At 44.4% G+C, this 14,061-nt stretch overlaps 1 protein-coding gene across 1 annotated transcript in view; it reads right to left on the reverse strand.

Moving 5' to 3' along the window:
• Positions 1–14,061, reverse strand: part of TENM2 (teneurin transmembrane protein 2) — a 550,878-nt gene that overhangs the window by 139,075 nt on the left and 397,742 nt on the right. The window contains 2 exon segments of the mRNA XM_027771820.1: positions 500–700; positions 6,152–6,346. Coding sequence (XP_027627621.1) covers positions 500–700; positions 6,152–6,346 — 396 coding nt within the window.

Genomic DNA, 14,061 nt, shown 5'->3' on the forward strand with positions numbered 1-14,061 from the left:
TTTAAGGTCACTCGGGAGGTAAGACACATACCCTTAATTTTAGGAAAATAAAGTGTACAGTGCAACTTCATTATTTTCCTGTCACTGGAGTATTGTAGAGCTTTATAACATGTTCACACGGCACCCCGAGGGAGCATCTTTTCTGTTTTATAGGACGTTCCATTCAGTTTGTCTGGGACTGAATTGTTCTGTTTTGTTTTCTGGTACCTTTAGGGAGTGTACATAAGAAAACCTAGAATGCAAATAGAAGCATCCCTCCTGGGCCCCTCATCCATTTGGGGTGACAGAACCAACGAGGCACAAGAACCAACACAGGATTTTTTGTTCCTCAAAGATCACAGACTCCATGACTGAGAAGAGAGTGAGAAAGGCACCACATAACTGAGCCGAGTCCCCTGTCCCTAGCTCCGTGTGAAGAGTAGATTCCCACCTCAGTGGGATTGGGATGGAGAACAGGGCAGAGTGTGGGGAAAGCGAGAGAGAAAACCTCCTGGCTTACCGACGGAGCAGTCAGGACCCATCCAGTTGGGATCGCAGCTGCAGAGGCCCGTGTCCGGGAGGTACGTGCCGTGCCCGCTGCATTGGTCTGGACACTGGACTCTCGCCAGCTCACAGTTTAGGCCACCCCAGCCAGGGCTACAAAGGCATTCTCCATTCACACAGACCCCATGGCTGGAGCAGGTGGGATCCAAGCAATCAACTGAAATAAAAAAAAAGAAAAGAAAAACAAAGAGGAAAAGTGTTGACCACTCATAGGCAATGGGCCATGAGACATGGGCTCAGTGCTGAATGGACCATGGTTGACCATTTCCTATACACTTGCAAGGAAACAGAGCAGTCCAGGTGGTACTTACATGATCTCTTGAAGGTCACCTGCAAACAGTGAGAGGCTTTTTACGAGCTATAACACCAAATCTCAAAGTTGAAGAGGATATAAGAGAAAAAGGAGGATGTCTCTAGCAGAATTAGGCGGAATAAGATATACTGGTATACCATTCCACCTTCAGCACCTTGCACTTAAAATTACTAGTGCCTTGACCGAACCATATCGGATCTTCTGTGATTGGAAATATGAATACCTGTGGTGTCTCTGCATGTATTGCCAAACTGAATTATCCCACACTATAGAGAGGCTCATGCTAACTTTGCTAATACTTGACTTCAAAAGGTAACAGAGGATTAAAAAGAAAACCAATGAAACTCATAAGTGAGTCATTTTCCTAATTAAGTTTCACTTTGGCTAAGTCTAAAATTAGTTTTCATTCTCTGAGCTCACACCTACTTGAGGAGTTAGTAAATGTGCAGGGGGAAGAGGTAAATTTGGGTGTCAACATGACCCAAAGGGGACAACTGTCCTACAGGTAATCTTGAGTGGGCTGCGTACATGTGACTAGGGTACCAGTGTTCCACCAGATAGCCAATCAGGTGAGTGAATGGTCAGACTCTGGTCACTGTAGTCTCGCCTAGTTCATCGTCAGTTGTTTTGTCATTTTGATCATCAGAGTGAATATACATTCTAGTCTGTAACTTGAGGATTATTACTCAGGAATCAACTCACTGAGAAGAGGCGTGATCTGCAAAGACCCATTCCTGAGGATAAGAATGTTTTGCATGAGAATGCCCCTCCTTCCTACTGTAGGGTTTTCCCAAGGATAGCCAGTTTCCTTAGGTATTCCTGGGAACTGATGGAATGGCAACCAGAGAAGAGGGCTGGACACTACATGGGGTTGGAATGAAGAACCGGCGCTCTTGCAGAGGGCTCAGATGCTACCTGGTAAACGAGGTGTGGAGGTCGCCTCACCTTCTTTAACCAAGACATACATTTCACCACTGTTAAAGCATGACTTTGCCACTTAGAGGGGGTGCAGGGGGAGAAAGGGAAAAGGGGTAGGGAGGGAGACTGCCAGCTTGAGACCTCTTTAAATTCTCTTGAGTTTTTTGGACCATGCTGACAGCATAACTGAAAACTCCCCTCAGGGGGGATGGCCACACTGTAATCCCTTCTCTTCCATTCTCCTCCCAGGGTTTTGGCACTCACATACACACATGCCAGGTGTGAGTTTCAGGTTATCAGGTCCAGGACTCAAACCATGGTCAGCCATGTGGGTGTCCGGAGATGTAACTGCTATGTCATCTGCTGAGCCCTGATATAGACCTTTCTTATATCTTCACATTTACTCCATTCACGGTGGTGGAGCACATCTGGAGGTAAATTTGGAAGGCAAGTTCTAAGCCCCTAGAAGACACGTATAAAAAGTTGTGCACTGCCTCTGTGCCTCGTGCCCTGTACAGGAAAGGAGATGTGGCAGGTGCTCGGCACACGGTCGCCGTGATAACGATCAGCCGACTTATCAGCATTGGCATCAGTGGCTCCAACGTCCATTGTGAAGGACTGATAAGAAAGAAATGATATTCACAATTTCTTGCATTGGGAAGAAATTTGTAATTTGGGATATGCAAAACAGGAACCAATTCATTCAGAACCAATCATGTTCATATTCTTCTACTACAGGAAATCCTAAAGTTCTAGTTTTTCACTCTGTCCCCATTTCTAATATAGCAAATTCAAAATATATACAAAAATATCTTGCATGTTATTGCCTCCAAAACTGCCTCGATCTGTAATTAGCCATTTAAAACAATTGGTGAGGTGCCAACAACTAGGAGCTTTCCAAAACATATATCATAATCTTTTTCTTAAGAGGATGAAATAATATCCCCCCAAAATGAATATGGCATTTTTCTTCCAGATAAATTAGCTTTGTCTGCTATATCCTGATTTATGGTATGAAGAGAGAAGAAAAATCTACTGAGATTTATTAGCCAGTACTAGAAAGTCATTGAAAGAAACACTTACTGTATCCAGAAATGTGAGCTAACATTTTTTTTTGATCAGAGATACCAGTAAATATGCCATTTGTGTTATGTAATTACAGCCGCTGATAGAAGAACTAAATTCAAATTTTAAGAGAAACAGTTTTGCTATGAATTTTAAATTTGGTTTCAATTCATAAGATGGTCTTGTAGCCACATCCTTAGAGTCTTTAGCAGGCAGGAGGGACTATGGCATTTCGCAAAGCTTTATAAATAGAAACAGTTTGATACTTAAAAGGGGGACAGTGGCCTTTATGAGCTAAGTACATGTGCCTTGAAACACCAGCCCCCTGGCAGCTGAAATCATTAGAACTCATTTAGTCCTGGGCCCTCTGTAGGTTTGACAAAAAAGGGTTGCAAATACAATTTCTATCCCTAAGGATAAAAAAGGAGGTCAAGGAGTTTTACAAACAATATGTACTATAAACCCCTGAAGAACCATGAATTACATTTATGAAGTTAAATGTCATTGAAAAATGACTCAACCATGAAACCGACATGGAAACATGGCCGATTTAAACTAATATGTCAATTCCTCTCTCGTCACTTTCTCCCTCTCCCAGACATCATGGAATGGAAACCTCACGGAGATGTCCTTTCATTTTCTTGTGCAAATTTGTTAATCATACAACAATGTTTATGCAGCAAAAAAATGGAGGATGGTAACTATTGATTTTGTTGCGATGGCCATTTCAGGTAAACTGTTTGAATGTTATGACTATGATGAATATCAGAAATAAAAAAGCTAAATGGAAGAAAAAGTGCTGAGCCAGACTTTCTGATTCCATTTCCTATTTTGAAAACAGCATATGAATCACCCCTGTTCATTCTTTTTGGGTAGCAGAAATCAATAGAGGAGATTTCATCCTTTCATAATGATCCACGTGGCGTACTTAATTCACTTTGAACATTTAAATAAGACTGGCTGGGATAGTGAGAAAGTTGAAAAATCACTTGAAATTCCAATCAGACAGATGTGCGCCATCTTAACTGGAGAACAAAACTCGAAGACTGGCAATGTCATTGTGCTGGCACTTTCCTCACCAGATGATGTATGCAAAAGGTCATTTTAACCTTGCCTGTCTATTATTGGCCTCTCCCATGTTTTCAGCGAATGCAGCTTTGCCTTCTGCAATCCATTTATCTTTAAGAACTTTAACCTTTCATGCAGGGTTATTAAATCAGTATTTCCTCCCTCCAAACTCCCAATTTGGTTTTATGATGCAGACATAGGGAAGCTACCTTTTAAAAAAGAGGGAAAAATAGAGAGAGAATTGAGCAAGGGAAGATCTGGGGTCAGACTCCTGGGCCCCACTAAGAGCATTACTATTGGTATATTGAAAAATCTTACAAGAATAATGCTATGGAAGCTGATTCTTTGTATCCATAGTTCTAAAAACCATGGAGTGGGGGGAGGCTTCACAAGGGAAGTCTGTGCGAGTGTATGGAAGGACAAGGCACTGTCATTACTTTGTGGTGAGAGCTGTCATGCTTGGTTACTTTGTGCAGAACTCTGGAAATCTCTAAGTTAATGGGATGAGAGACCGAATCCACTAGCACTGAGAACTTCACAGAACTTGAGATCCCTCGTCATCGGTGTGATTATGAGAAGCTGAGAGGGAACAGTTGCCTGAAATGACCAATGAGGTCTTTTCTTTTTTTTTTCTTTTTGGAGAGGTTTTCACTATAGGGCGTGTGCGCTCGCCAGAAAGACAGAGAGAGACAGAGAGATAGAAAGCGAGAAACCACCCCCCAGGGGGGATGGCCACGCCGCAATCCCTTCTCCTCCATTCTCCCCTCGGGATCTTGGGCATGCATGCACACGCGCCCGGCATGAGTTTAAGTCTCCGGATCCAGGACTTGAATCGCGGTCGACTACGTGGGAGTCCAGCGACATAGCCATTACGCTAACTGCTGGTCCCAGACCAATGAGGTCTTTTCTACTGGGACGCCCTGGCTGGTCATTTCAAGCCGTCCTGCACATAGAGGCTTCACTGCTTCCCTTGGGTTGCTGGGGGAGCTGGCATTTGTATTTCCACTGGCAACATGGGAGGAGAAAAGGCTGTTTGAGCTGTCCGGGGGCGTTTCACTGGCAGATGATTCAGAGAAGAGGAGCTCAGGTGGAAGACCAGGACTGAGCCATGCAAAGGTTGAAGAGTGAGCAATGGGCTGAGGGGTGCTAAGTCCTCACCTTCCTGCCAGCTGTGGTGGCTTCTTCCTACGGTGAGAAGAAGCTGGCAACTAGAGACCCTATTTAGGAAGGGCAAACACAGAGGATGGGGGATAGAGACAGGAAGTTTGGCTCCAGTTCTCTTGCCTTATGAGTTCTACAAGTCAGTCCCTACACTTTGGTACAAAATAACTCTCCTGAAAGAACTAACCAGTGAGAGCCATTTTCTGAACACCACTGGAGAGGTGCTCTTTCTCTCAGTTCCTTCCCTCCTCTCTTGATTCTGAGCCTGATCTCTGACCCTATTTTGTCACAGTGGATTCGGTTTATAACATCCCGTTTTTACCCATGTGTGCTAGAGGCTCTTAAGTGCCTGCAATGGCGAGCTCTTCACAATTCATCAAATCCCAGCCCCCTCTGCACACCCACACTCCTCTCGCTCTCTGTGATTGTAGGTAACAAGGCTAATTTGCCCTACATGGTGTTTCTCAATGATATCGATACCTACAGTTTTTCAAGTTCGACTGCTCTCTATTGTTGATCTCACTTTTGCTGGAATATTTATACAGATGTATATGGGTCCTAAACTACCAGGAAGAGTTAAAAAACACCCCTCTGCCCCCCACCCCCGCAAAACCCTCCAAAGCCAAAATGCAGCTTTGTGGAAGATAGGGGGCTTAGAGAGATTCTTGTTTCTTTTTTTCTGGGTAGCTTCAGTAATTCTCAGTTCAGAGATTTTTGAATAAAGGGGAAGAAAAGGGAGAGGGTGATAAGGAGAGGGGGAGAAGAAGAGATGTAGAAAAGAGAAGGATGGGGGAGAATAGAGGAAAAGAGAAGCCAGAAAGTCAGAGTGATTTAAAGAGAAAAATAGAAGAGAAATGAAGCTAATTTCTATAAAGGAAGATAAAACATTCCTTCGAAAACCCATCTCCATAGGCCGTTTCTGTTCTGCAACTAAATAAATCATCTAAGTCTATGGGCTTGAAGTTTTCTGTGCAAAATGTTGAAGCCTCCTTTGCAAAACACAGAGCCTGGGACCAGGTTCATTAGCAAAGGTCAGGCCCTGCAAATGCCTCCAGGGCTGCTCGCTGGCCTGCGGGTGCTTACCTTCCTCGCAGTGCTCGCCTTTGTAGCCAGCAGAGCAGACACAGTTCCCATCAATGCAAGAGCCCTGGCCTCCGCAGGAAGGATCGATGCACTGATTCATGGGCACGTCACACTCTGCGCCTTTCCAGCCGCTGTAGCACTGGCACGTCCCTTTAGAATACTGTCCGTTCCCACTGCACAGGACAGGGCAAGCGGCTGCAGAAACCAAAGTCAGAACACCATGTCACAAGGGGCTGAGACCGAAGGGCTGTGTCAGCTGAAGGAGGGAGGGCCTGCCTGGCAACGTGGCTTTGCAACCATGTCCCAGGCTGGGAGGCTCTGATCAGGGAGGTGCAGTGCCATCTGTGCCATCAAATGAACAACAACAATGCTATTAATGGCAGCAGCTACCACCAACTAGATGCTTAAGGGCTTGGCACTGTGCAGAATGCTCCATGTGCAATTTTTATTTAAAGCACTAGAATGACCGTATCAGGTAAAGCTTGCAATCGGGAACCCCATTTTACAGATGAAGTTCAGATGGTGGTGAAGTTATTGCCCACAGTCCTACAGCTCACAAGCAGAGGAGCCCAATGGGAGCTAGGGTGGCGGCTCCAAAGCTGGACCTTAACTGAGTGACACTGCCTTCTCGGTCATTATTGTCGGTGCTGGTGGTGTCCAGGACTGGAATCCATTTTGCTGATCATTTTACCTTCAGATTAGCTGACTCCTACTTGTTCTAAAAGTATGTCCATTAGAAGGAAAGGGAGATGGGACACAGTTGAGCCACTTACTCTGTCTCTGCCTCAGTTTCCTTATGGATGCCATGATGAAATAATTGCTCCTGTCTTAAAGTGTAAAAGTGTAATAAAGTATAAAAATAAAATACGCCTGGACTATTAGAAAACGAGGAGGGCAGGCTAAAGAGCCCTCTCAGCTCCCATTTCAGCAGAGGCTCTCTGGCATCTCTTGGTGGGAAGAAGGTTGCAAATTCAGTGGTTTGAGGTTGTCTTTGTTTCCAGTTGGCTTCAACTGTGCCAATTCCTCCCTTTTAGAGTTTATGGGGAATGGGGTTTTAGTCGTCTCCATCAGGCTTTGGACTTCTTATTGCAGGATCCATTTGTAAAGGACCTAAATTGCCAACCTTTTAATGTGAGCCTAAAACGGAAGTATGGCTCTGGCTATGACACTGGCATTTAGAGACCTTCAGAAATGACCAACCCAGTTGTTTCCAGGCCTCCTGGTGTTACTTGTGGTTTGCAAGGCACAGGCTCCAAGAATTCTGTGTGTGCCACATGCACAGCCAGGCGAGCGCCTTGTGCTGTGAAGCGACTGCACACACAATCATACCTCTTTAGAGTCAGCTGACCCAGCCAGCCTTCTTAATCTCCTTTTGTTGTCATGTTTCTGTTTAGGTTTTATTGATTTATCTTGAATTTTTAAAAATTATTATTCATACATTAAGGTGCTATACATCATTCAGACTGTGAAGAGACTTTACCCAGCATGATATACACCTCAGTCTAGCCCAGTAGAGACCACCACACACATCCTCGTCAACAGATAATAAACATTACCTGTGTCCCACAAGTGTCTCACCTCTCCATTTCCTCCCCAAATTTCCTATGCTCTTCCCCTCTCATCTTTCAGTCTCTACCATAGAGTGCAGACAGTCGGTATATGTTACGTGGAGATGTACAATGTCTCTGTTTCATAGCCTGACTTGCTTCACTCAGCAACAAATCTTCCATATTTGTTCACTTTCTTTCAAATTCCAGGGTCTTGTTTTTTTTTTTTTGGCTGAATAGTGTTCCATGGAGTATATGTGCCACAATTATTCAATCCATTCATCTCTTTGTGGACATTTGGGTTGGTTTCTATTTAGTTTTTATAGCAATTAACTTTTCTTTAGCTTATGATATTTTTTTCTTTTAGTTTTTTTTTTTTTCCTCAAAGGGTGCATGCACTCACTTGAGAGAGACAGAGAAGGGGAAAGTGAGAAATTACTCTCTGTGGGGGATGGCCACACCCTAATCCCTTCTCCTCTATTCCTCTCTCAGGATTTTGGGACATGCTCACACATATATTCCTGGTGTGTTTTTCAAGCCGCTGGGTTTGGGCCTTGAATCATAGTCTGCCACGTGGGAATCCAGTGCTTTAACCACCATGCCATCTGCTGGCTCCTCTAGCTTACATTGTCTTTTCCTAAAGACAAAGCTTCCTGAGGACAGGAACTATATTTATCATTGTTGATTCCCCTCCCGTCCCACCTTTCTCAAAGTTGGCTCGATTAGGTAAATTTTCTTCTGTGTTCCTGATGTTCAGGGATTCCTGAGAGGTGGGGTTATGGGCATGTATGAAATGGCCATTTATAAAAGATGTGGAAAAAACAGTTTCTGAGGCAGACCTCACATTGCACCTACAATGCCTTTCTTTCTGGGGACATGAACGTTTCACCTTAATTGCAAACTGACCCAAAATAAAAACATCTCAACACTTGACATCTGAATGAGGGGCTGGTTCCCCGAAAATGCTTCATAATAGGACAGTTGTGGAAACTATTGGGGGCTTGTTTTCCTGCAGAAATCTTATCCTTACGCATCTGCCAGAGGGAAAGAATGAGTTCAAAAGGGAAAACATCAAAGCCACACATTGAATTTAGATGAGCTTCCTTTAAATGCAGGGAGTGTGCTTCCTATTTCTAGGATGTATAAGCAGAGGGTTTCTGTCCAGAGTTACTACAGATGCTGATTACCTATGACGGGATAGAGGAAAGCGCTTTGAACCCACAGCGTCCATGGTTCAAATGAGGCACCGTACAAGTATGAACTAGTATGAGAAACGATGGACTTCCTGAAGTTTGGAGCGTGATACGAAGACTAAGTTTGTTCGGTGTCAGCTCCACATGAGACTCACGCTAAACTCTAAGTCAGATGTGGCAAATGTGTGTTGTACACGAACTCCACTCTTCCTTCCTGCACCACTGCAAACATCATTAATCGATCATGGCATCTCATCTCCCTGAGCCTAGACAGAGCCTCAGAATCTTTACTGCAGTGCCTAGGCTGAGACTTGTGAGTAGGAGAGCTGGTGTTTAAGAGAAACCTATTTGTCATTTCTGATCTAGGTAACAGAATGGGAAGACTAGAATCCACACATTTCCCACCACCCTTCCTAGCCCTGTACACAGCAATAAGGAGGCCTTGAGAAGTGTGGCCCCTCAATGTGTAGTCACATCCCAAGGGTTGTTTCTGACCTGAGGATTATATACGGGAAGAGCTGTCAGGAATGGCATAGAAAGGTATGTCAAATCACCACCGCTAGTCTCCACGCACCTTTCTCCCTCCCTTCCAAAAAATAGAGGAGGGCAGAAAGTAAGGCGCACATAACTATTGTCTCTATTAATTGATAAAACACAATAAAGACTTTTTTATTAGTGTGAAACTGTTTCTAGAAACTGTTCTATTTATTCTAGAATAAACCCCGATTGATGGGAAACAAATATGATTGTCTAGAAAGTAAGAATGGGTATTATTTAAAACGAAGTGTCTAGGAAATCAAATTCAAATTGTGATCTACTGAATTTACTCAGGGAAAAAAAAGTGGAAAAGTTCGGTCAGAGAGTCCTCCACATCCTAAATGTGGCCTTCCTTCAAGGGAGGACCCTAGTGTGGTCAAAATGCAGAACTCCATGATGCTCTCTGGAAAGCAGGACACTGGGTGGGAGTAGCTGATGGCAGGGGAAAAAGCAGAAGGCTAGCTGGAGGCTGAAGGTTTCTAGTCATCCAGGTGCCCCTGGGGCAGAAAGTGGGCAGACAAATGCTGGAGGAGCGCCCTCCAGCGGTCAGGTCTGATCTGCACGGAGGGTGCCTTCTCTCTGGGGCAGCTAATTCATCCTCACTGTAACATCCCAGAGGATCGCACTACCCAAGGGTCTGCCTGATTCTCATCCCAGAGACCAGACGTGAAGTGGGTAACTCTGGAATTAACACCACTTACATTTTGAGTATTACACAATCAGCATTTTGCCACAGGGCGGGCGCCACCATGCCCACACAATCAGTATTTTGGAAGACAGGTTACAGAAAACAACGCCGACCCTAACCTCTGTGAAGAAATACCACGGTCAAAGTGGAAAGAACAAGGGTTTTGGTGACAGGATGATCTGGGTTCAAAACTCAATGTCTTATTTGCCAAGCTACCCAGAACTTGGCAATAATCTCAGGCAAGATTACTGAGTTTAAAAAAACTGTTTCAGAGTTGATAGGCAGATTAAACGGATAAAGTGCACAACGGCTCCCACAGGAACCAGCCCCCGTAGGCAGTCAGTGAATGCTCTTGTGAAATTGCAAACTGAACCCCGAATCTGACTTCAAGGGCTAATAAAATTACAAAAAACACAGCCCCCCCCCACACACACTCCCACCAGGGGATCAGATAATGCTAATACAAAGAGCCCCTCCTTCTTCCCCTCCAGTCTCTGGTTGTAGACGGGCATGGATCCCAGCTAGTCAGGAGCCATATGCATGTGTTCTGTGTCCCCACCTTCTCCTCCTCCTCCTAAGGCTTTCCAGGAGCAGAACATTGGGGACACAAACTTCTATTTAAAATTAATTAAAATGTTTGTACGAATTGACTGTTGCTGTTTTACTAAATCTAGTAAATGGAAGCTCTATGACTCCCGTGGAAGAACGATAAATTACTGCTGCCACTAACGACCGACAACTTAACAGGCTGATGACAAAAAAAGAAAAAAAAAAAGACACAATTTAGATTCACCTAAATGGTGTCACAACGGCTCCCACAGGAACCAGCCCCCGTAGGCAGTCAGTGAATGCTCTTGTGAAATTGCAAACTGAACCCCGAATCTGACTTCAAGGGCTAATAAAATTACAAAAAACACAGCCCCCCCCCACACACACTCCCACCAGGGGATCAGATAATGCTAATACAAAGAGCCCCTCCTTCTTCCCCTCCAGTCTCTGGTTGTAGACGGGCATGGATCCCAGCTAGTCAGGAGCCATATGCACGTGTTCTGTGTCCCCACCTTCTCCTCCTCCTCCTAAGGCTTTCCAGGAGCAGAACATTGGGGACACAAACTTCTATTTAAAATTAATTAAAATGTTTGTACGAATTGACTGTTGCTGTTTTACTAAATCTAGTAAATGGAAGCTCTATGACTCCCGTGGAAGAACGATAAATTACTGCTGCCACTAACGACCGACAACTTAACAGGCTGATGACAAAAAAAGAAAAAAAAAAAGACACAATTTAGATTCACCTAAATGGTGTAAAGCTCATTTTAACGATCATGTTGGAGCTCCCACCCCATGCTCCTCCAGTTCTCTGTAAGGGATAAGGTGAACCAGCAGTGTTACCTACTCAGTGGGAAGTGGTGGGACAAACCACCCAGGTCTACCGTTTCGTTCTTTTTTTTTTTTTTGAGAGGTTTTTGCTATAGGGTGCGTGTGCTCGCCAGACAGACAGAGACAGACAGGGGGATAGAAAGCGAGAAATCACCCCCCAGGGGGGATGGCCACACCACAATCCCTTCTCCTCCATTCTCCTCTTGGGATCTTGGGCACGCACGCACATGCGCCTGGCATGAGTTTAAACCACTGGGTCTGGGACGCGAACTGCGGTCGACTACGTGGGAGTCCAGCGACATAGTCATTACGCTAACTGCTGGTCCCCTGTTTCATTCTTTTTAAAAAAAATTGCCAGAGAGTGTGTGCACTTATCAGAGAGAGAGAGACAGAGACAGAGAGAGAGAGAGAGAAAGCAACCACTATGGGGAATGGTCATGCCACAATCTCTTCTATCCTGTCCTGTCAGGACTTTGGGCATGCACACATATGTGCTCAGTGTGTTTTTCAAGCTGCCAGTGCTGAGACTTAAACCACGAGGTAGCTGTGTGGGATCCAGCTCCCTTAACTACCAGGCCACCAGCTGGTCCTCCTATGTCTACTGCTTTTTTTTTTTTTTTTTAAAAAACAAAACAAAACAAAAAACAAGTCCTATCCACTGAGAGCTTATAGTAGAGAGAATCCTTGGAGAGAAGTTGGAGGTTGTTAGTGAAACTCAGTCATCGAAGCTGAGGGAAAGGCCTGCTGCTTGACAAATAATTAGTGGGCTACACGAGACATGATAAAGGAATTTAAAAAATGCATCTTTTCAAAAGTATTTGTGATCTGATTTAAAACCCTTTTCGAAAGGAAACTTGACAATACTCGAATCTAGCACCCTGGGTAAATGGTCAACACTAACAATTTGGGATGTAAGTATTGGGTTTTTGGAAAAGTGAGGACATATCTTTCCATGCCTTTCGATGCCAACATGTGTCATGACTTTTACGATGACCCAACGGTCACGCTGTCTTGATGAATAACCTACTGTGTGTCCGTAGTTAGGTTGGGCGGTGGAGAAAAAGTGATGGGAAAGGACGCCCTGACTTCCTTGACTTCGCTGAGGATGTGATATCTGAGTCACAGAGGCTAGAACACCAGAGTTTAGTGTCCCCCAAATCCAAACTGCTGCCCCCTTGTCTTTCAAGGATGTAGGATTATTTTAGCTGAGCTAAACTGTGTTAGGAAAAGTGCGTTTCATCTCTGTGTCCCTGTGATCGGCGATCCAGTCAGTGGACAATGAAGTTTGACTGCTACCGTGCTGTTTTCCAAAGCAAATTCCATACAGATTTTAACATTTAAACACAGGGCCAGCCAGTGGCCTGGTGGTTAAGGTGGCTAGATTCCTCATGGCTGATGATGTAGTCCAAGTCTTGGATCTAGCGGCTTGAAAAACATACCTGATGCGTGTGCACGCATACCCCAAATCCTGAAAATAGGAAGAGAAGGGATTGTGGTGTAACCATCTCCCTGGCGTGGGGGTGGGGAATGCTTTCTCACTTTCCCTCTCTCTCTGTCTCCTTGGTGGAGTGCATGTGCCCTCCAGAAAATTTTCTTAAAAAAGTTAAATACCAAAATACACCCCCAACAACCTATGAAAGTGTTGAAAAATATTAACTAATTTCATTTCCTTGGGAGGGAGCTATGTAAAATAGACATAAATTCTAGAAACCATAAAGGAAAAGATTAGATTTGATTAAATAAAATTTGCATCTTCTATAAGACAAGGGACATCCTATGCCAAATTAAGGGATGAGCCACACTGGAGAAATGTTTCTGACACGTTTTACAGAATAAAGTTTGGTATCTGCAATACAGAGTGCTCTCACAAATCAAAGAAAAGAGATGCGTGAATGAAAACCTGGGTCAAAGGACCTATTGGAAACAATATCAGTTGCCAATAAAAGTATAAGAAGATGCTCAGCTTCATGAACCGTTAAATAAGTGTAGATAAAAATAATGATGATGGGGCCAGCAGATGGTGTAATGATTACGTTGCTGGACTCCCATGTAGTTAACTACGGTTTGAGTCCTGGACACGGTGGCTTAAAACTCACACTGTGTGTGTGTGTGTGTGTGTGTGTGTGCATGCGCGCACACCCAAAATTCTAAGAGGAGAATGGGGAGAAGGAATTGTGACGTGGGCATCCCCCCCCAGGGGGTGATTTCTTACTTTCTGTCTCCGTCTCTCTATCTTTCTCTTTCTCTCCAGTGAACACATGTGCCCTAAAGCAAAAGTATCTTTTAAAAAAAATAATAATGATGAGAAGTAATCTTTGGCTTTTCAGATTGGGGGGAAAATTGAGGGTGTTCACACCCAGGGCTGCCGTGGCTAAAGGGAGCCCAGATCTGAACTAGCTTCCAGGGGGATCACTTGTCCCAGTGAACAGCTTACTATGCCTAGCCTAGAAGCCTGTTGACCTTGGCGCCTCAGTTTCCCCTACCTAATACATGGACAAAGCAGTAAAGGACTCTTTGCGTAGGGAGGAAGAGCGAAGAAGTGGCTAGCAGCTCCAGGGCGCAATT

The sequence above is a fragment of the Tupaia chinensis genome, unplaced genomic scaffold (genome assembly GCF_000334495.1).
Source record: "Tupaia chinensis unplaced genomic scaffold, TupChi_1.0 Scaffold000234_1, whole genome shotgun sequence".
Taxonomy (NCBI): Eukaryota; Metazoa; Chordata; class Mammalia; order Scandentia; family Tupaiidae; genus Tupaia; species Tupaia belangeri.